This window comes from Loxodonta africana, chromosome 8 (genome assembly GCF_030014295.1).
Source record: "Loxodonta africana isolate mLoxAfr1 chromosome 8, mLoxAfr1.hap2, whole genome shotgun sequence".
Lineage (NCBI taxonomy): Eukaryota > Metazoa > Chordata > Mammalia > Proboscidea > Elephantidae > Loxodonta > Loxodonta africana.
This window is the reverse complement of record NC_087349.1, coordinates 37,386,545-37,409,808: the sequence shown is the minus strand read 5'-3', so window position 1 is coordinate 37,409,808 and position 23,264 is coordinate 37,386,545. Positions and strand designations below refer to the sequence as shown.

The 23,264-nt window shown below is 39.3% G+C and overlaps 1 protein-coding gene across 3 annotated transcripts in view; it reads right to left on the bottom strand.

Moving 5' to 3' along the window:
* Positions 1-23,264, bottom strand: part of DOCK4 (dedicator of cytokinesis 4) — a 488,016-nt gene that overhangs the window by 354,472 nt on the left and 110,280 nt on the right. For 2 of the 3 annotated variants that reach the window (XM_064289799.1, XM_064289800.1), the window contains exon 2: positions 8,715-8,943. The exons of the other annotated variant lie outside the window; for it this stretch is intronic. In XM_064289799.1, the coding sequence (XP_064145869.1) occupies positions 8,715-8,841 (127 nt within the window). In that variant the 5' untranslated portion in view covers positions 8,842-8,943. The remainder of the gene's footprint in view (positions 1-8,714; positions 8,944-23,264) is intronic. 3 annotated transcript variants of the gene reach the window in all.

The following is a 23,264-nucleotide window of genomic DNA, read 5'->3' as shown; positions in this document are numbered from 1 at the left end:
ATGTGGTAACAGAGATAATTTTTGGAATCAACTTTGACGTCTAAAATGTCAATAAAATCCAACTTGGCAAATTCACATTTAACTGATCCTGACAGGGTTCACGCTGAACTAAGGACATCCTGCCCAAGCACATTAAATGTTAACTGCAAAATGCATGCTGGGGAATCAAATCATATTCAAAGATTACAACGGCGTTTTGGCACCGTTTACACAGTCAGTAACACCAAGGGGTAGGAAAGCAAAAACACTCATGAGAACTGGAACATTCCACCTCTTCCACCGCTGGAAAGAAAATCAGAAAAAGAGAGGATTTTAATGAATAATACCGCATGTCAAACTTTGGACAAGAGGGAGGAAAAATTAGAAAAATAAAGAGGAAACACTCTGGATTCTCAATTCTCAGTTCCATTTGCGGTGCAGACAGGGCAGCGCACCACCCCAGAACTGTGGTGAGTGATTTCATTTAACGTTCCAAGGTGCCCTTTTAGATGATGTCAGACCCCAGGAACCGTTTTCTCTTTTCAACACCTTGTATTTGTAGTTTCCGATTAATTCAACCTGGGCAGCTTTACATATTAATTGTTGTAGGCTTTTCTAATAATTCCTTCTGAGACTCAGGTGTCTAATGTTACCGGCAGTTCTTTCACTACAGGTAATACATTCCCTTGTTTTTTAGGGAATCTGTACAACATAAGAGAGCATGGACCAAACTTGAAAATTACCTTTAAATTTAGATTCAGATATGCTAACTCTCTCTCTTTTAAAATATATATAGGAAAACGTTTATTTGCACACAAATAGACATACGTAGAAATACCCAAATCTCACTGCAAGCTCAAATACATATATAATAGGGTCACTATGAGTCAGAATCGACTTGACAGCATACAACAACAACAACATAATAGTATCCATATTTGATAATACAAAGAGAAATCCAATGCAGCTTTGGAATGTACCTTTATAGTGTAAACTATCAAAAAACAAAAAGTAAAATGTCCAGAAAATAGCAGAAATTTAAGGTTTTTCTTTCTTCCTTGGAGAAAAAAAAAAGAAAGGTACCCCTGCCTAAAATACTATTCACTATGGACACAAATAAGTGTCAGGCAGCTTCATTTTGGATTGCACTCCAGATAGATCCACCTTTTTCCCTGTGCCTCTCTCCAGCCTCCATCCTAATTTGGGTCTCCAACTCCTGAGACCTAGACCATCAGATGAACATCATAGTGGATCATTCACTCATTTATGGCCGACCACCTGCCCAGAGAAACCAGAGCAAATAAAATGCAGTCCTCTTCTGTCACCTCTAACAGGCCTGTGCAATGGGGGACAGGTGGAAGATTTAAAGTTGCTACTATAGCACAAGGTGATAAGAACTATGATGGAAACAGACGAAGGGTAGACAGGAACATAAAGTGCTGTCTAGAGACAGAGGAACATCTGCGAAGGTAGTGATGGTGGAGTAGGTGCCTGAACGACTATTGTCTTACCAGCCAGTCATGCCAGAACCTACTCCACTATCATCACTTTTAGCGGTGCTTTTCATTGAATGGCTTTTCAAGAATGTGAAGTTCAAAACCAACAGCTTTAACTTACACACTTAAGTCTTTCCAAAGGATGTTATGAATCAAAGAAAGACTAAATTATGGTTGACTGTTAAAGGGAAACCCTGGTGATGTAGTGGTTAAGAGCTACAGCTGCTAACCAAAAGGTCAGTAGTTCGAATTCACCAAGCACTCCTTGGAAACCGTATGGGGCAGTTCTACTGTGTCCTATAGGGTTGCTATGAGTCGGAACCGACTTGACAGCAATGGGTTTGGTTTGGTTTTTTTTTTTGCTTAAATGTATCATGCTACTCCAAATCTTTAAAAATTTATATCAGTTTTTATTATCAGATATTCTTAGATTTGGGTTTATGGGGTCAACTGAAGGGCCGAAAATGATTCTTTAGACCCTTCCCCTGAAGGTTCTGATTCCGTCTTAAAAGTGTGGGCCCCTGGAATCTACGTTTTAGTTTTGAGTCTCAATGGGAAGACAGTATAAACCAATCACACAAGTAAAGGCACAGCTATCATGGATGATAAATGCTATGAAGGAAAGTTACAAGGTGTTATCAGAGGGTCTATAAGATACAAAATTAAAATATAAACTAAGATGATAAAATCTGAACTCTACCAGCTTAACTGGCTCCAATTACATTTCAAGATGCTTTGGCGGCGGGAATCATGTGTTTTAGACAATCTGTACAATATAGAGCTGTGAATAATTTTAGCTGTATAATAATTTTGTGACATAGCCATACTTTTATAAAATAAAAGCTATACAAAAGCTAAACAGAAAAAGTCAATCTGCCTCTAATGCCCCCAGGATATCTGTTTAAACCCCTTATACTTTTCTACTAGTCTAGCTATCTGCATATGTAAGTAACCATATTTTATAATCTGGGAAAATAAGAGACTCTGTGATCTCTTTAAAGTTGAAAACAGTTATTTGGATTGCATAAAGGGCAAAATTGTTAGGTTTTGAGAGGAAAGTTAAATATATCAACTCATTCTGAAAAACTACTTAACAAATTATTCTTCATGGAATGAAGTAACAAATTTTGATTCCATAAGCCAAAGTCTGTGGATAAGCTATACACATATTACCGGAGCAAAGGATAGCAATAAACGTGCACTGAATGGATGGAAGAACTGTGATGAATAAGACAAAATTTCTGAACTACATTAGAGCCTAGAGATGTTTTAATTTAACCACTCATTTTCAGATAAACCAGCTGTAGCCCATGGTAGTAATGCTTTTTGGCCCAAACAACTAGGGGTGGCAAAGTAGGCACCAGATTTTTAGTCTCCAGACTCCTATTTCCCACTCCGTCAGGCCCTCACCCTAAGCACATGCACAGAAGGCCTGTTTACTAACGTCCAGTGGTGCCACAGTTGTTGCACTTGAGAGGTACTGCTATGACTCTCTAAGGTTACAAAATGGGGGAAGGACCCACACGGAATTTTGTACTGGGGCCCAATTTTGCTATTAACATAGCTTCACAGACTTAATGTTGACCCCAAAGTTCCTGACAACTAAGTCATAGACATACTTGAGACATAACAATCTACAAATATCCTACCCCTTCCCCTTAAAAAGAAACAGAGGTAAGGTGGCAATTAAAGGATATGTCTAATATGTAAGCCCAGAAAGGATTAGCCTAGGTTAGGGGCAGGGTCAGGCAGAAGGGAGGAGAGATGTCTGTGCATGAAAGTAAAATTCCCTAGGCCTTCTGTGCTCTGGGAGACTGCCTGCCCAGCTCTACTTGCATGCCTGAGACCTGACTGAATTCTAGAAAGAGATAAAATACTACTATAGTCCTGAACTTAAAACAGGTGTTTAGAATAACCACAGTGACCTACTAGAACAGGTGCTCTTGTTGCCTGAGCATTACCAAGGGAGAATGAACCACACTGAAGAACACTTCCACCATTTTAACTTCCCATGGGACATAGCACTGTTGTCCAAACTGCAACAGAATGCAAGATTTGATCTGAAAAGTGTCTCGAAGAACCAAGACACCCAGCAATTCCACAGCCCTGAAAAGAGATTCACAAGGATGTTCCTCAGATCTCTCTCACCTGGAAAAGGAGGTTCTACCCATGTAAGCCCCTGGTAACAACACACATGCTCCTGAGATTTGAAACGAATGGCGTTCCATAACTTACACCTAGAATCTTCCTTGAACCTTCCGTAGGCATCAAGAATTGAAAAGCATTAAACCTATAAAGCTCATTTCAAAAAAACTTCCAGTTTTCAAATGTTATAAGAGCAACCTAACCAGCCTTATCTGAACCCCATTTTGACCACACCAGCAAGCACCACTGCATTCTATTCTAGGTGTGGTACCGTTATCTCACAAAATAAATAAACAAACGTAGGTGGGCACTCCCCAAGCTAACTCCTGGAGGCTGCTTCTGTGTGTCAGTGGTAATAGAGCCAAGATCACTTTCAACCCTACTCTCTAATATCCATACCACCAAAAAGACTGGTTGTATACTAACTTTGTTTAATAAAGGAAAATGCAAGGAGTTGTCCTTGCCTGACTACCTCGCTGTCAATGTTGACATCAGCCGTAAAGTATGTCTGACACGCTGGTCTGCCATTCTGTAGGGAAACAAATGTTCAGTGTCTACCATGTACCAAGCGCTGTGTTAGAGGTTTTATTTTTTTTAATCCCCAATTATTATTTTCCTGGGGCTGCAACAAATACTACAAAATAGGTAGCTTTAAACAAGAGAAATTTATTGTCTCACAGTTCTGGAGGCTGGGAGTCTGAGATCAAGGTGTCCACCAGGTGATTCCTTCCGAGGCTTTGAGGAAGAATCTGCTCGGTGCCTCTGTCCTAGCTTCTGGCAGCTGCTGTATCACATGGCATCCTTCCTCTGTCTCTCTGTCTCTGTGAATCTCTTTTATAAGGACACCAGTCAAAAAAGATTGGGACCCACCCTAATCTAGTATGACCTCATGGTAACAACTGATAATACAGTTAACACCTGTGAGAGCCAGAACTCAATGGGGCTGCCTTGTTTTGCAGGTCTCACAAGTTTTCCACCTTTGACAGGGTGCAGTCACCACTTTACTATTGCTCACTATTTAGTGGAAGATACTTGCCTCTTCTTCTCTGACAGATTTCCACCTTACACAGGTCCCTGCTTTCACAGGCTTTACTGCATATTCAAAGACCCTATTTCCAAACAAGGTCATATTCTCAGGTACCAGGAGTGAGGACTCCAACATATCTTTTTTAGGGGACATAATTTAACTCATAACATCCCACAAGAATCCTGTGAGATATTTTTACCTACATTTTTAAACAGATGATGTTGAATTTGTTTTGAAAAGTAAACTATTTCATTAAAAAAAAGAAAAGTGGACTCTGGAAGTACGTGGGGGAAGAGAAAGTTAGTCCATTTGGGTCTTCAGAGTTCTGGTTAGTCCATTTGGGTTAGTCCATTTGGGTCTTCAGTGATTCTGTCCTTCTCAATGTGAACAATGACCTGTACACAAAATGATATATGCAGAACAAAATGTGCACAAAATAGCCCCCTGCCCTGCAGAGCCTACATGTGCATATTTTTGACTTTGAGTATTAGAGAACTCTGGCCAAGTAAGTGACAGCCTCTCTACCTGAACAAGAAGAACCTGGGCTCCTGCTTGTCCTTGGACCTGCACGGGGACTCTGGGTCCGAAGCATCAAGTCTTTTCAAACCACATCTAAATGCACTCAAGTGAAAAGCAATTTCTGCAAAGGCGACTGCAGTGTGAAACAGCTAGAGATGACCCTGCCTCAGAGAGACACCGTGATCTGGATTAAATTTCCCTGCCTTTTCTTTTTGAACGTGCCCGACGGGCAACAGTAGATCAGAAAGCCATAATCACTATCCCAAGTTTTGAAATTGCTCTGTCCTCCTTCCCTAAAAAAAAAAAAGAAGCGGGAATAAACAGCACAGCCAACAGCTCTGGGCAGCACTAAATTACATCCTTACACGCCTCAGGATAGCACAAAGGTTTTTTTCTCTCAGTGGGCATTCGTGAGAAGTGGAGAAAGAACACAGAAATTTCTCCCAGCCTAGAAATGGAAAGTGTCCTGAAGAATCAAACTCCAGTTTAGCAACAGAGGACTTACCTTTTCTGTCTCTCCCCCATGGGTATTATTATGGAAGATTTGAAGGCATGTGGAGATGATTACAGCAGAAGACAAAAAGGAAAGGAACCAAAACAGGGTTGGGGTATGTCACTGCATTCTTAAGCAGGCAAATAGTCACACTGGTGTTTGAAAGGACACAAGTGGCACAATATTATGTAGAAATTGCTTTAATGGTCACCTGATCCTGATCGGGATCACAAATACACATTAAGCTGCTCCTGTGTATTCATCCTCTGTCAATCCCCTCCCCTAACACTGCCTTCCCCTTTCCCCTCCTCCCCCACAAATCACTGTCCTATAAGCATTGTAGTTAATTCTCTCTGGGCACCTAAATTTTTTGTTGTTGCTGTTGTTGCAAATATACACAGCAAAATATACACCTATTCAAGAATTTCTACATGTACAATTCAGTGACACTGATTAGGTTCTTCAAGACGTGTCACCATTCTCACCCTCCTTTTCCGAATTGTTTCTCCCGCATTAACATGAACTTAAGATAGAGGGCTCCAGGCTGTGGAAAATTCCACTACTTCAAGCAGCTTTCTTTGCTTAGCTCCCCCAGTAGCTTTGGCATTAAAAATCTTTTGCTTGGCTTCCTCCCCCACAGCTTTGCATTAGAATCCTGTTTCTTTGCTTAGAAGTTATATGTAAACCCCATTACCCTGCCTGCATAGTAAGATTAACAACGTTGCTGATGTAACTCGTATGAACTCCCCACTTGTAAACCTATTAAAAGTAACTTTTCCTCTCGCCCTGGAGGAGCAGTCTTGGAGGCAGACGCTCTGACTGACTCCTTTACTTGCGCAACCAAATAAAGTTGCTTTCCTGCCTTTGCCACCTCAGTCTCTCCTTTATTGGCCAACAGAGTCATGGTGAGCAAGATCCTGGGGCCCCCTTCCCGTCACTGCCCTTAGGAATCCTGTCTAACCTTTTGAGTAGCTGTTATCAATTTGGTCTCATATAGACAGTTCTTTAAAAGAGCTCAACACTCAAGGCAGACCTTCTTTACTGATTAAGCCAACCTATTGTTTGGAAACTATCGAACAATATCCTTAATATCACACGCAAGTAAAATTTTGCTGAAGATCATTCAAAAGCGGTTACAGCAGTACACTAACAGGGAACAGAAATTCAAGCCAGATTCAGAAGAGGACATGGAATGAAGGATACATTGGTGATACCAGATGGATCCTGACTGAAAGCAGGGAATATCAGAAAGATGTTTAACTGTGTTTTATTGACTATGCAAAGGCATTCAACTGTGTGGATCATAACAAATTGTGGATAACATTGCGAAGAATGGGAATTCCAGAGCACTTAATTGTGTTCATGCAGAACCTGTACATGGATCAAGCGGCAGTTGAACAGAACAAGGGGATACTGCGTGGTTTAAAGTAAGGAAAGGTGTGTGTCAGGACTGTATTCTTTCACCACACTTATTCAGTCTGTATGCTGAGCAAATAATCTGAGAAGCTGGACTACATGATGAAGAATGGGGCATCAGGATTGCAGGAAGACTCATTAACAACCTGTGATAAGCAGATGACACAACCCTGTTTGCTGAAAGTGAAGAGGACTTGAATCACTTACTAATGAAGATTGAAGACTACAGCATTCAGTATGGATTAACACCTCAACATAAGGAAAACAAAAATCCTCACAACGGGACCAATAAACAACATCATGATAAACGGAGAAAAGATTGAAATTGTCAAGGGTTTCATTTTACATGGATCCATAATCAACACCCGTGGAAGCAGCAGTCAAGAGATCAAAGGAATCATTGCATTGAGCAAATCTGCTGCAAAAGACGTCTTTAAAGTGTTAAAAAGCAAAGATGTCACTTCAACAACTAAGGTGTGCCTGACCCACGCACGCCATGGTTTTTCAATCACCTCATATGCATGCGAAAGCTGGGCAGTGAATAAGAAAGATGGAAGAAGAATTGATGTCTTTGAGTTATGGTGCTGGCAAAGAGTACTGAATATGCCATGGACTGTCAAAACAATTAACAAATCTATCTTGGAAGAAGTATAGCCAGAATGCTCCTTAGAAGTGAGGATGGCGAGACTTCGTCTCACATACTTTGGACATGTTATCAGGAGGAACCAGTCCCTGGAGAAGGACATCATGGTTGGTAAAGTGGCAGGTCGGTGAAAAAGAGGAAGACCCTCAACAAGATGGATTGACACAGTGGCTGCAACAATGGGCCCAAGCATAACAACAATCATGAGGATGGCACAGGACCTGGCAGTGTTTTGTTCTGTTGTATACAGGGTCGCTATGAGTTGGAACTGACTGGATGGCACCTAATATCAACAACACTGTTTGATTAAAGTAGACTTCATGGGATATGCTTGGTTTAAGTTTTAAGGATTATCTTAGGGCAATACCAGGGGTTCATCCAGCCTCAGTGGCTCTAGAGAGTCTGAATTCCCTTCAAATTTGAAATTCTGTTCCACATTTTCCCCCTTTTAATTCGGATTCTTGTATAGAATCTTTGAGCAGCTAATTTTTTTCAAGTATCATTTAAACTGTTCTACAAATCATTCATATACCCTTCATGAAAATAATCTACTTGATGTTGCAGATTAAATTAAAAGCCCTCACACATTCAAAGGGGAGAAAACAATTACATTAACATCACCACATTGGAGTCTAATGATGACTAACTGTCCTACTGGTTGCTTCATGTTAGCCAACAATTCAAAGAATCAAGCCTGTTTTCCCTGTTTTAAAACATTCCTACAGTAGAACTGCAGAGCTAGTAGTCAGCAAAGACATTGTTTCTTTTAAATGAGAAACGCTGTATAAGCAAAACCACCTTTCCATAAGGCAACTCTTATTACTGTCATGTATCACCTCAAAGACAAGTGTGGGGAAAAAAAAGATCAAGTGATTCTGATCCTAATTTTTCTAGAATCTCCTAGACCAATGTGATATAAGGTTAGTTTTATAAAGCTTGCCCTAATATTTTTTCTACAGAATATTTGAGATTTAAAAAAAAAAAAAAAAAACTGACCTGTTAGGACTTTAACCACCTGCTGTCTTTGAGTCAGGTCTGACTCACAACGAGTGATCCTGTAAGACAGAGTAGGATGTCCCATAGGGTTTCCAAGGTTGTAATCTTTAAAGAAGCAGATCGCCATATCTTTTTTCCATGGAGTGGCTGGTGGGTTCGAGCTGTTGAACCTTTCAGTTAGCAGCCGAGCACTTAACCACTGAAGTCCTTTTACCAGGACTTTAGGTCCCTATTTAAAGAAAAAAAAAATAGTGGCTCTCTGACATGCAAGGAGAAATTAAAGAAAAAAAACAGAACTTTCTAAAATGGTTACTTTTGAAATTAAAAACAAATTTAGTTCCCATCTTAGAAAAAACTACTGAACCTAAGTATTATAAGACCATTTGACCTACCTACCACAGGTAGAAAACCATGCTGAAATAATGGAAACTGGTCAGCAGGTATTTATATTTAACTATATACCAACAGGTTCTTTCAAAAGTACATTCACACTGTCTTTCTCTCAAAAGCAAATTCAGCATTCACTTAATCCTATGACAATAATATTCTCCTTACTTCAATAGCATTGATCAGTTATGGGTTAAATTAATAGTCACAAGGAAAAAAACAAAATAATATTTGATATATTGTCATGATATCAAACCAGAGCTCAGAGATGAGCCACAGTTAATCTTCTTTTGTGACACAGTGACAAACCCTATAGATTAAAGGAGAATGGAAGACATAGAGCTGCATTTCAGCGAGGCCCCTTCCTTCCCTAATGATTCTCTTATCAACTGAAGACAGTCTCAGGTCAGAGCATCTTCCAAAGATTTTGTACTTACACCTGGGAAATCTCTAGTCCTTATCAGTACTGCAACTTGGAAAAGGACACTTTTCAAATTACACCAGCTTAAGTGTAGCTAACTTGTAAGACAGAAACACGACAACTATCTATTAGAAAAGGACATATCCCTAAGGATAAACATATCAGTTATGATAGAAAATGACAGAATCAGCAACAAAGAAAGTTGTGAAACTCAAAACTATCCAAAGCTGAACCGTGTATTTCGATTATCACATAGGGAAGAGCCAACTGAGCGAGTATTAATAATAATTTGCAACCCTAAGAAGAATCCCTGTACTTTACTTACTACTTTAGATACATATATTATTTACTTACCACTTTGCATTCCTTTCAGTGGTATAAGGATACGTAAGTATTTGGGCTTTTTCTGTATTTATCTATTTTTCTGTATTATTCTGTATGGGATATGGACAAGTTGGAGTTAAAGAAAGGCAATAATCAAGTTGAGAGGGCAATGCTGAATCACTGAAGACTTGCAGTTACTAAAAGAAAATAAAAGGCTCCAGAGAGAAGAAATGAGAGAGGGTTAAGGGACTTCAATTGCTATGACATATATTTCATTCAGATTTAATTTAAAATCAAAGGAGAAAGGGTGCACAGGAAACACAAGGGAGTGGAAAATAAAATCAAACTTCAATATTTTAATCTATTAAAAATTTAGAATACATAACTAAGTGACCGGTGACATTTCTTCAAGCTATATTGTATATTGGCTCTATGAATCCTATCGATAGAGAACTCAGGGAACACCTCACACAAGTCTTTCTCCTAACTGCTACAGTAGGAATTCCATCAACAAGTAGTTTCATTCTTTCTAATTCACACATGCTAACCTGAAACACTTTTATGAACTTCATTAATGTAGAAGATTGGGGAAAAAAAGCAAGAAATCTTTAGAAACAAACAATTAAATGAAAATATTTCACTGAATTCCCTTAAGAAGATTGAAATAAGCAAGCATCATGAATTTATGTATATTCAGGGGTGAAAAACATAGGTATAATTAGGTCTCTGTCAAGCAAGTTCTGCAATTACATAAAGTGTGTGTATTGTGTATGTGTGTACATGTGTGTTGTGTGTTTTTAGGCCACTCTTTCACCTGTCATGTATGAGGTACAAATTTTATTTTGTTCTCTCAACCAACTATGTGACTCTGAAAGTCTAGAAGTTGGGATCAAAGCTCATTCATCTCATTGTCACTCATAGCACAAAACATTGCCTTATAAATAGTTGGTGCTCAGTAAATGTTTATTCAGCCAAAAGGAATTCTAATGCCTGTGACTTCCACCCAGTAGTCAAACCAAAAAACACTAAACCCATTGCCATAGAGTTGATTCCAACCCATAGTGACCTTATATGACAGAGTAGAACCGCCTCACAGGGTTTCCAAGGAGCAGCTGATGGATTCAAACTGCAGGCCTTCTTGGTTAATAGCTCTTAACCACTGTGGCATCACCAGGGCTCCAGCCAGTAGTCAAGACAATGCTAAATATTAATGAGGTACTGGAGAATGAGTAGAGATTGGGAACTGGCCAGATTCAAAGACTAAGATGCAGCTGATGAGGAAAGGTCCCAGTGACAAAAGTCAGGAAAGACACAAGCCAGGCCATCACAGAAATGAGCAACTGGACATTCCAGCAATGCACTACAGGGCACAGCATTGGGGAACGTAGGAACAGAAAGTCATCAGGTATTGTGGCAGAGAAGTAGTGGTCTGTGTAAGGGAAGCAGGGCCACAGGGACTCAGGGATAGAATTTCAGTCCCTGGGTGTCTGTCTACACAAAGCAAGGGCCCTATTCCAGGAGAAATGGCAAGCATATCAGATGGACCACATGGAGGCTAGGCACAGGAATGCAACACAGGATCTGGTTATCACAACTCGAGCAGACTCTCAGTCCAAAGGAAAAGAGAAGAAGCTGAGTCGATAGAAGCCACATAACCAATCAGAAGAGAACAAGTTAAGGAAAAGTATTATGCTAAAATATCAAATCATCAAATTAGGCTTCTTAAATGTCCTTGGCTAGAAAAGAGACTGATCCCAGATCTCAGGATGGTCTGAACTGAGAGAAGTTAAACAGCTCTAGGTAAAGGGATCAGAAGGAGTAAGGTTGATCTGTGGGCCTCCTACACTGGCCTTTCCTACACTAAAGACATGTTTTGAACATTTTTTTTTTTTCTAACAATGCACTTAGCCATGCATACTTTTGCTATCCTGGTAACTACTGTCTGAAAAGACCACACAGGCCTGTGGTATGGACAAAACCTTTTTAAAAAGTCATTCTTGGGCCTATGAAGTCAAGGCAGTTACCATCACCCCAGCTAAGAACAGCTCATTAGCCATTTTCCCATCAGTAGGCCGAGATGCAGGAAAGAAGCCAGAATGGCAGAATGTCTAAGTAACTCCTAATCCTAATGGCATTCAGGACACCAGAGGTTTGCCCACAGGAAGCTCATAATTCCGCAGTGTATTTCAACACTGAACATTTCTTATTAATTCTATACAGGCAGCTCCCGGGCTACAAACATCCAACTTACATACAACCAATTACAAACCAATCCTTGTATAGCCTGTTATATTAAAAATTCAAGGTACATACAATGGTTCCTAATAACAAACAGGTGCTACTTTGCAACACACTTCAAAACATTATTATTACTGTATTATTATATTAAAGATGTTTTAGTGTTCTCCAACAGGGACTTCTGAACTCTCATATAACCTTAAGGGACCACAGACCTATATGCAGTTGGACACTGGCTGAACGAACATTATGCAGTGGATGACTGTGTGTATATGTGTTTGTGTGTGTATTTCCTTAACAGTGAATAGATAAAATACAGACATATTTTAAATATATATGAAAGCCAGAACCTGCGTAAGATGGAAACTTGTCAGAGAAGGAAAACTCGCTGGCTGTTTATGAGGTAGGATTCCTAATACAGAGCGACAGAAGAGTGGTAAGACTGCACCCTGTCAAAGGTGGAAAACTTGCAAGACTGGGAAAAACAAGGCAGTGCCGTCGAGTTCTGTCTCTTACAAGTTTCACTGTATATGGATACCAGGCACATTAAATCTGAAATAAATACTAAACCCAAATTAATATATACTGAAAATAAAATAGGCCAAGAAGCACCTTTACAAAATCAAATAAAGAGCAGAAGAGATTTAAGTTCCTAGAACTTAATATTCCCATTTACAGAAACATCAATCAGAGGCTGTCTATCCCTGATAGCCGTATCTAGAGTAGGACCTCACCACACACAGGCCTCTCTCTACCAGTCTCTCAAACAGAAAAAACTAGTTTACTGTGTTCCATAACACAATTGACAATCGTGTGTTTGCCTGTTTACTCAACCAATGCCTGTATCCGGTACTTCATTATAAGATCCATGAGGTCAGGTAAGGTGACAGTTTTGTTCACACTCAGCAGCTATCATAGCACAGGGTAGGCATTCAATAAAATTGATTGACTGATTGACAGAATTCATGACCTCTTTTTTTGTTTGTTTGTTTCACAGACCTTATACAGATACATCATTCAGAAAAAAAATTGCCTTTCAACTCAACCAAGTATGAAGTTGGCCCCAAAACATCATAATGTTACATGAGAATACGGAAATGAAAATAATAGATACATTTAAATAGACAGTGATCTAGACAGAGAAAACAGAAGATAAGGCAACCCCCCACTCACATTTATATATCCATCTGGTGGTATTTGAGCCCAAATAACATTACTAACGATGTCACTGTAAGAAGGCTGTAATACACCAAATATTAATGAAAAAAATAATGAACAGATTTTGTTTTCATGAATTCACTGCACACATTAAGCATTAATAAATATTTGCAAAACAATTTTATTTAATGTTCTAGGTTATTACAATTTTACAATCTTTATTTTTAGGTTCCTTGAAATATTTTAACAAAAATGAATTCTGGCAATAAAACCAGCAAAATTTCAAATCTACATATGCAAACTATCATACGTCCTTCCAACTGTGAATAAGGAATATTATATTATGCGTGAAGCATTTCATATAATATTTTGATATATTTACAATTCAGGTGTTAGCTGTGAACATGATTTCAAAAGAAATTGTTAAAATTAGATAACTCCAAGGAACAATTATACACTTTACCCAAAGATAAGTTGGTTGGGAGGTTCCTCTTTTCAGGTCTTAGCACCCCCATGACAGTGGGGTACATACATGTCCATTCCCTTCCTGAAGAAGACAGAACAGCTATAGAAAGACATTCAATTTACATAAGAGGCAAGTGGGCATGGATGGCACCGTTTTTTACCTAACCCTGAAAAGACCCCTGTCACCCCCCACCAATTCCTCCTGGAGAATTGTTCCTTTCCTAAGACTCAACTCAAGAGCCAGCCCCCACAGGGAAACCTCTCCTGACCCACAAAACAAAGCCAGCTAATTCCTTTTCTGGGCTCCCACTCCACATCCAGGATTGCATGTATCAAATTGCACTGGGTTTGTTTGTTCCCATCTATACACCCCCATTAGATTCACAGCTCCATGAATTCAAAAACCATACCTTATTCCTCCCATTTCCTTAAGGCCTAGCACATACTAGATATTCAAACACTTCACAGACGAAGGTAAGGTCAGAAATTGTGAATAACAAAAATTACACACAATATCATCAAAAAATTACCAGGACCAAGGAAAGCACTTAAAAATAAACTACACCCTTAAAGAATGCTTTATATCCCAAACTCAGAGCTTTGAATTCAGACTTAAAGAACCAAGTGAACAGCCAACACTGAGAAGTTTCTAGGGAACTGTCATTCATATCTATTGAGAGACTCCTAGGAAATGAATCTAGGAGAGTGTTGGGCGGTGGGCGGGGGGAGCTGGAGGAGAACATACACAGTGAAAAAAATTCTCCTTTTTGCACCACTTCTAAAGATTAGAATTATCAAGGTCAACAACTCACCAAAAAATATATATATATATGTGTGTGTGTGTATATATATATATATATATACACACACACACACACACACATCATCTGCCCAGAATTAACAAGCAATTTTATCACAGGCAGAAAGACCCTCAGTATAAATCTAGCTCAATTATCCCAGTGTAAGGTCATGCTGATTTACTGTACATTTCACATGCTAGTTAAGAAATTCACCTATAATATATCACTCAAAATGTCTTTAGAATCCAGATGATGGTGACCCTGCCTAAACTACAGCTTTGGTGAAAAATATGCCATAAAAAAGAGAGGCTTGATTTTTACACATGGTTGCTTAGCATCAAGTACTTTCATGTCAAAAGACAAATGGGGCCAATAAAATAGCTTATTACAAATGCTACCAATCAGCCCTCAAAAAGTCATGACCCAGTGCCAACTTCCTGAAGCAATTCTCTCAGTTGAATTTGATATTTATTGTTGTTATGATTTTCACACAATGAAATCCCTCAGAACTCCATCTGCCTGATGTTCTTAAACTCCACTACCTCATTTTCCAACATAACTTTTTTTATCTTTCCCATACTTGAAAATATACTTATTTTTCCTTTTGGTCTCAAACAGATCTGCAATCTCTAGAACCTTCTATTTTTTATGCCCTCTAGCCAATCCTTCTTACAGCCTTTTTAAATTATTTTATCGTGCTTTAAGTGAATGTTTACAGCACAAATTAGTTTATCATTCTAAAGTTTATACACAAACTGTTTTGTGATCTTACACTCCTTTTTTGGTCAGCTCTTATCCTCTGCCCATCCTCTTAATGCTGATGTTGGGAGGCCTTCCCTGAGATTCCCAGACTTCTAGAGTCCTTCTCCCCACAGCCTTCCCCCATAAAGTTCTTGCTATAGACTCCTGTAGCACATTCTTTACTCCGTGGTTGTTTAAGTATCTATCTCCTACTGCCAGACTGAGGTTTTTGAGGACAGGAAACATTCTACCACAACACCTAATTAATAGCAGGTCTCAATAAATGTAATATTACTGAGCAAGTGACTGAGAAAATTCTAAGCACGTGAGGAAGAAAGAGAAAGGTAGAAATGCCGTGAATACTAAACGTAGGCATAGTGTATTAGTTAAGAGGAAAGACTGCACAGAGCAAACCGTCAGGGTTCAAATGCCAGTCCTGCCATTTTCTGGTTGTGCGGTCATGAGAGAGGGAACTATCTTACTGAGTGCCATGCAAAATAAGTGGCTTAATACATGCCAAACGTTTATAAATGTACCTTTAAGCCTTTTAAGCACTTTGAGTGTTGGAAGTTGAGGTTTATACAACAGATTAGCCCTTTAAAAATCCTGGTTCCTTTATACTAATAAGGAGCCCTGGTGGTGCAGTTAGGGTAGTAGTTACATACTATGGCTGCTAACCAAAAGGTCAGCAGTTCAAATCCACCGGGTGTTCGTTGGAAACTCTATGGGGCAGTTTTACTCTGTCCTATAGGGTTGCTATGAGTAGGAATCAACTTGACAGCCAACGGGTTTGGTTTTGGCTTTGGTTGGTGGTGCAATGGTTATGGATTTGACTCCAATCAAAGGGTCAGTGGTTCAAACCTACCAGGTGCTCCTCAGCAGAAAAGACCTGGTGATGTGCTCCCGTAAAAATTACAGCCTAGGAAATCCCATGAGGCAGTTCTACTCTGACACATGGAGTCACTATGAGTAGGAATTGACTCTGCAGCACACAACAACAACTACAACTACATTAATGATAATTTTTAAGCTATTAATAGAAGAAAGGTGATTTTTTTAACCCGTTTTATTGAACGAAAGCAAAACCACAGTTGCCTAGGTACTCTTGACTTGTGCACATATCTGAGAGCTTACCTATCACATCAAAGAACACACTTAAAATAACTAAAAAATTAACTCGAGTTATATGAAACAGTGCCATTCTTAAGTTTATGAATCATATCCATTTTTCCTCAATATTACAATAGCACATGATTTTTTTTTTCTGATTCTCAAATCAAAATCAACAACTTGAAGAGCTTGAAGAGCGAACAGAAAGTAAGAACAATGTGGAATTTTTAAAACAAGACTGTATTTGACAGAGGTACTGAAAAAGGAATGGAAATTTGAGCCCAGAGGTGGGCTTAAAAACCATAAATTCAGAGTACCTCCCTCCTAGCTTTCCAGTCTTAGCCCCAGGCTCTCAAGAGGCAGTGGGAACCCCAAAGTGTGGTCTCCTGGGCCTGGGTAAGGGGCCTGACTTGCCTCAACCTCAGGCAAATCAGAGGTGCAAAATATTTGATCATGGCCCTTAAGATGAAAGGTTCAGTCTTTGGTGTAGGGTAGACTGGTGAAAGATTATCTATAAAGGATTAAAAAAAAAAAATCATGAAACCAATGAGTGCTCCTGCCCTAAGATTTTGTCGCTGTTAGCTGCTGTCGAGTAGGCCCCCAACTCGTGGCGACTCTGCACCATCCCCATGATTGGCTGAGGACTGGACCATTGTGATTCACATAGTGTTTTCACTGTCTGATTCTTGGAAGAATGTCGCCAGGCCTTTCTTCCTAGTCTGTCTTAGTCTGGAAGCTCTGCTGAAACCCATTCAAAATCACAGCAACACAAGCCTCCACTGGCAGATGGGTGGTAGCCGCACATGAAATGCATTGGCAGGGTATCGAATGTGGGTCTACCATACGGAAGGTAGGAAGATAAGAGAATTCTATCACTCCTAAAGAGTCTTTCCCCTCCTTGGAGTCCTGGGGCCCAGTCCTGTCTATCTATCCCTTCAGGACATGACAACGCCCAGCTTCTCAGGGACGCTTACCAACCACAGCTTTATGCCAACAGAGATGGTAAATCCAAGTTCCCACGCTCCATTCCTAACTACCTTTGCCCTGCTGAAGGCAAGTTTTTGCCCCAGATACCAAGGAGAAATTCAGTGCAAAATTCTTCCTAAATTCACAATCATTAGAAAACAGGGGTTAGGTAGGTTAATGTTCTCTCAATCCTATAATGGTACTTTCACAACAGATGTGTTCTTGCTACTGCGTTCTGGAATATGAATCAAAGCGTGCAGCAATTATCACTGAATTACTTTTAAGTACACCACTGAAATAGAATTCCTCATTAACCAAGCCTGCTCTCTCCAATAGCAAACTAATCATTAGAGTAGAGCCCTCAAAGGGGAAGGGGAAAAAGACCTCCAAACTCAGAATCTTTATAGCCTCTTTGCATATAATTGCAGGCCATGGCGCCCCAAACATGGCTCTCTCTGATTGGAACGGAAGCATCAAAGCTCAAAATTATCCTTGGCTGCTCCCAAGCTCTGGTCTGAGAATCAGTCCTCAAATAGAACCTGGTTTTTTCCTACCTATATTGGATAGCATAATTTAGAATGGGTTAGTATAAAATACCACTTTTTAGGAGAAAAATATCCAAATGACCTGCTGTGGAGCGAAAAGATTGGAGGTTCAAGTCCACTCACAGGCACTTCAGAAGAAAGGCCTGGCAATCTACTTCTGAAAAACCAGCCACTGAAAGTCCTACGGAGGACAGTTCTACTCTGACACACGAGGGGTCACCAGGAGTTGGAATCAACTTAATGGCAACTGGTTTTTTTGTTTGTCTGTCTTGTTTTAATGAACACAGATAGAACATAAAGCATAAGGCAGAAATTTCAAAAAGCTTAAATCTAGGTGGGAAGAATAGATGAAAAAATAGAAGGTAATATATAATTAACGCAAGACTAAATTGCATAATATAGGTAATAAGCACCAAATGGGCTCAAACAAGGGTGAGATCAGTGAAGTTGGAGGATGGGAGGTTCAAAATAACCACCATAACTCAAGAAAGGAATTAAAGCATCATTTTAGAAAATCCCCTAAAGACTATTGGTTTAATAAGCTACTGGGATCACGAAAACCAGGAAAATGCCAGCCATTATTAGAAACACATCAGAGGCCATATTGAGGGCATTTCTCTGCTCTTGTGTTCAAATAGAAAACCTCCTAGAACCATCACCTTGGAAGGTGTCTGCGGCATGTTTAGGTTAACTCAAAAATAGAATCCTAAGTTATTTTTTCCTCATTTATCAGCTTTTATTTATTCTCAACCTTTCTCTAAATAAGTTGTAGAAAATTACAATAAAGACTCACAGCAGTAAGTTTAGAAAGACAAATTAAAAATCAGAGTGAAAATCTAAAACTAAAATTTCACATTTATTTTTAAAAAATTACAAGTCACCATAAGGGGAAGTTGTATAACGGGTACACGGGATATCTCTGTATTTCAACTTCTAAAACATCTATAATTATTTAAAATTTTGAAACTTGGGAAAATCATCATAAAAGCAAAATCTAAATGCAAACACTGAAACTATATCCACTAATTTGAACAGCGATTACTAAGTTCCGAATGTGGTTCTAATACTAAAAGACGTTCCTTATAGGAGGCTTCATTCTTATATGACGGGATAGAAAGGGATGTAATGGACAATGGACCCCACGGTGGATTCCATTACGCAGTTCCTTACTGCAGTCATCAAGTTGGTTCTGACTCATAGCAAACCTATGTACAAAAGAATGGAACAATGCTCAATCCTGCGCCATCCTCACAATCACTGTTATGCTTGAGCGCATTGTTACAGGCACTGTGTCAAAAAATCCATCTGTTTGAGGGTCTTCATCTTTTCCACTGACCCTCTACTTTACCAACCATGATATCCTTCTCCAGGGACTGTTCCCTCCTAATAACATGTCCAACATATGTGAGACATAGTCTCGCCATTCTTGCTTATAAGGAACATTAAGATTGTACTTCTTCCAAGACAGATTTGTTCGCTCTTTGGCAGTCCATGGTATCTTTAATATTCTTCATGGACACCACAATTCAAAGGCATCAATTCTTCTTCGGCCTTCTTATTCGTGGCCCAGCTTTCACATGCATATGAGGGGACTGAAAACAGCACAGCTTGGGTCAGGTGCACTTAGTCCTCAAGGTGAAATCTTCACTTTTTAACACCTCAAGGAGGACTTTTGCAGCAGATTTGCTCAATGCAATGTGTCTTTTGATTTCTTGACTGCTGCTTCCATGGGTATTGATTGTGGATTCAAATAAAATGAAAACCTTGAGAACTTCAATCTTTTCTCCATTTATCATGATGATGCTTATTGGTCCAGTTGCGAGGATTTTTGTTTTTTTATGTTGAGGTGTAATCCATAATAAAGGATTTAGTCTTTCACTTTCAGCAAGCAAAGTTGTGTCCTCTGCATAACATTCAAACATAGCTCTGGGGAATTGGCAATAAAATCAGAATTTAAAAAAAATACAAATAGATATAAATCCTTCAGGCATTTTTTTTTTCCCAGTTACTGTCGAGTCAATTCTGACTCATAGCAACTCCATACGTGTCATTGTAGAACTGTGCTTCATAGGGTTTTCAATGGCTAATTTTTCAGAAGTAGTTCACAAGGCCTTTCTTGCAAGGTGCCTCTGAGTGGACTCAAACAGCCAACCTTTCAATTAGCAGCCAAATGCATTAACATGCTCTGCATTTCTCAAGCTGAAAGAACTAAAGAAAACACCCAAGTCTCAGGTTGCAATATTAAAGGATTCTATGGGGAAAATATTGAATGACACAGGAAACATCAAAAGAAGATGGAAGGAATACACAGTCACTGTACCAAAAAGAAATGGCTGATGTTCAACCATTTCATGAGACAGCATATGATCAAGAACCAATAGTATTAAAGGAAGAGGTCCAAGCTGCACTGAAGGAATTGTCAAAAAACAAGGCTCCAGGGACTGATGGAATACCAATCAAGATGTTTCAACAAATGGATGCAACACTGGAAGTGTTCCCCTGTCTATGCCAAGAAATTTGGAAGACAGCTACCTGGCCAGTCGGTGCCCATTCCAAAGAAAGGTGATCCAACCAAATGCAGAAATTATCGAACAATATGATTAATATCACATGCAAGTAAAGTTTGCTGAAGATAATTAAAAAATGCTTGCAGCAGTACATCGACAGGAAACTGCCAAAAATTCAAGCCAGATTCAGAAGAGGGCGTGGAATAAGGGATATCACTACTGATGCCAGAAGATCTTGCCTGAAAGCAGAGAATACCAGAATGATGTTTATCTGGGTCTTACTGACGATGCAAAGGCATTCAACAGTGTGAATCATAACAAGTTATGGACAACACCGCAATTACATAGTGACTTCCAGAACATGGGAATTCTAGAACACTTAATAGTGTTCATGCAGAACCTATACATAGACCAAGAGCTAGTCATTAGAACAGAACAAGGGGATATTGTGTGGCTAAAATCAGGAAAGGTGTGTGTCAGGGTTGTATCCTTTCACCATACTTTTCAATCTGTATGCTGAGCAAATAATCTGAGAAGCTGGACTATATGAAGAACACAGCATCAGGATTGAAGGAAAACTCATTAACGACCTGTGATATGCAGATGACACAACCTTCCTTGCTGAAAGTGAAGAGAGGGCTTGAAGCAGTTACTGATTGAAGATCAAACACTACAGCCTTCCATATGGATTATATCTCAAAATAAAGGAAACAAAAATCCTCACAACTGGACCAATAAACAACATCATGATAAGCAGAAATTATTGAAGTTGTCAAGGATTTCATTTCACTTGGATCCACAATCAACGCCCATGGAAGCGGCAGTCAAGAAATCAAATGATGCATTGCATTGGGCAAATCTGCTGCAAAAGACCTCTTTAAAATGTTAAAAGGCAAAGATGTCACCTTGAAGACTAAATTATGCCTGATTCAAGCCATGGTATTTTCAATAGCCTCACATGGATGCAAAAGTTGGAAAATGAACAAGGAAGACCAAAGAAGGGTTGATGCCTTTGAATTACAGTGTTGGCAAAGAATATTGAATATACCATGAACTGCCAGAAGAACAAACAAATCTGTCTTGGAAGAAGTACAGCCAGAATGCCCCTTAGAAGCAAGGATGCTAAGACTTCGTCTCATATACTTTGGACATGTTATCAGAAGGTGCCAGTCCCTGGAAAGGGGCATCAATCTTGGTGAAGTAGAGGGTCAGCGAAAAAGAGGAGAACCCCCAACCATATGGAATGATATAGTGGCTGCAATGATAGGTTTAAACATAGCAATGATTGTGAGGATGGTGCAGGACTCGAAAGTGTTTCATTCAGTTGTACATAGGGTGGCTACAAGTTGGAACCAACTCAACAGCACCTAACGACAATTCTGAACAAAGTATACACACAGAGGTAGGGCGCCAGAGGATGATGTAGGCTAAACAGACATCTTCTTAAGCAGCAGCAAAGATTCTGCTCTGACACTTAGACGTATGTTTGATAGAGCATCCAGGAATCCACACCATGGAGGATGGCAGAACACTTTGAAACTCATAAGTTTTCAAGTGGGAGTTACCAGCTTGCTAACCTAGACCATGATAACGTCATAAATATTCCCAAGGTGCATCTAATTCTGAGTAGCATGGTTTCTTGATGAGGCCCTTGATGTCACTACCCCAGACAGCTGAATGAATTGGCTTGTTATAAAAAAAAAAAATTTTATACCCAAGTGTTATTTAACATTTGCCAACTGAACTGCAGAGAATGACTGTTAAAGGTAGTGACGATGCGTACATGGTTTTGGAAGGTGGTCTTCTCTGCCTCGACATCTGTTTTCAGTTTGAGTTCATACGAATGAGAGAAGATATGCATGCAAAAGAACAATGAACGTTACTTAAGTCTGAGGAAAAAGAACGGTAGAATAGTAACTTATGAGTCTGGCAATGTTTTATTTTTTTAATCACTTGGCAGCATTTGGCCAAATCCATAAAGTAATTTTAAGTACCTTGTTTTGGGCATAGATCATTTCCATAAAAATCTAATAACTACACTAAATTGTTGAAAGGTTGATTTTATGAAAATTAAATTCAACGGATTGACTACTACATATGAGGCATTATACTAAGACCTAATAAGCCTTCACATATCTCCCAGTCTAATCAGGGATGGAAAGAAGAGAAGAAGGCAGGGGAAGTGATGATACATACCATAAGAGGAAAGTGATATTTTATTTAACTGTACAAATCTAGAGAGATTTGAAGGAGTCCCGGCAGGGCGATTCTTAAGCACTCAGCTGCTAACCGAAAAACTGGTGGTTCAAACCCACCAATGGCTCTTTATGAGAAAGACATGGCAACCTGCTCCTCTAAAGATTATAGCCTAGGAAGCTCTATGGAGCAGTTCTACTCTGTCATATGGGGTCTCTATGAGTTGAAATCTGCTTGACGGCACCCAACAACAACAGAGAGACTTCATGGGGGAAGCACTTGGGATGGGTAGTGAAGGATGGGTGAGAGTCTGAAAAATGAAGGTAAGGGAAGAACAGGAAAAACCATCCCAGGCATGAGCCAAGATCCCAGGTAAAAGACAAGTGCATTTGGAAAGCAGCCAGTCACTCCTTAGGTGACAATCTGATTTCCTGTGGCAAGGAAGTGAGACCCTATTAAAGCCATACAACTTAGGGTTTTCAATATCAGTATGACGGATTTATCCTGAATTTGGTAGAAACATAACTGCACATAAAGGAGAAATTATTAAAAAAAATAATTAAAAGTATTCAGAATATGGATAAATACATGTATAGAGAAATGAAGTTACTAAAATTTCTTTTTTTAAAAAATGCATACACTATAGTTAAAAGTATATATTTATTATAAAATTTTAAGATTAATATAATTCA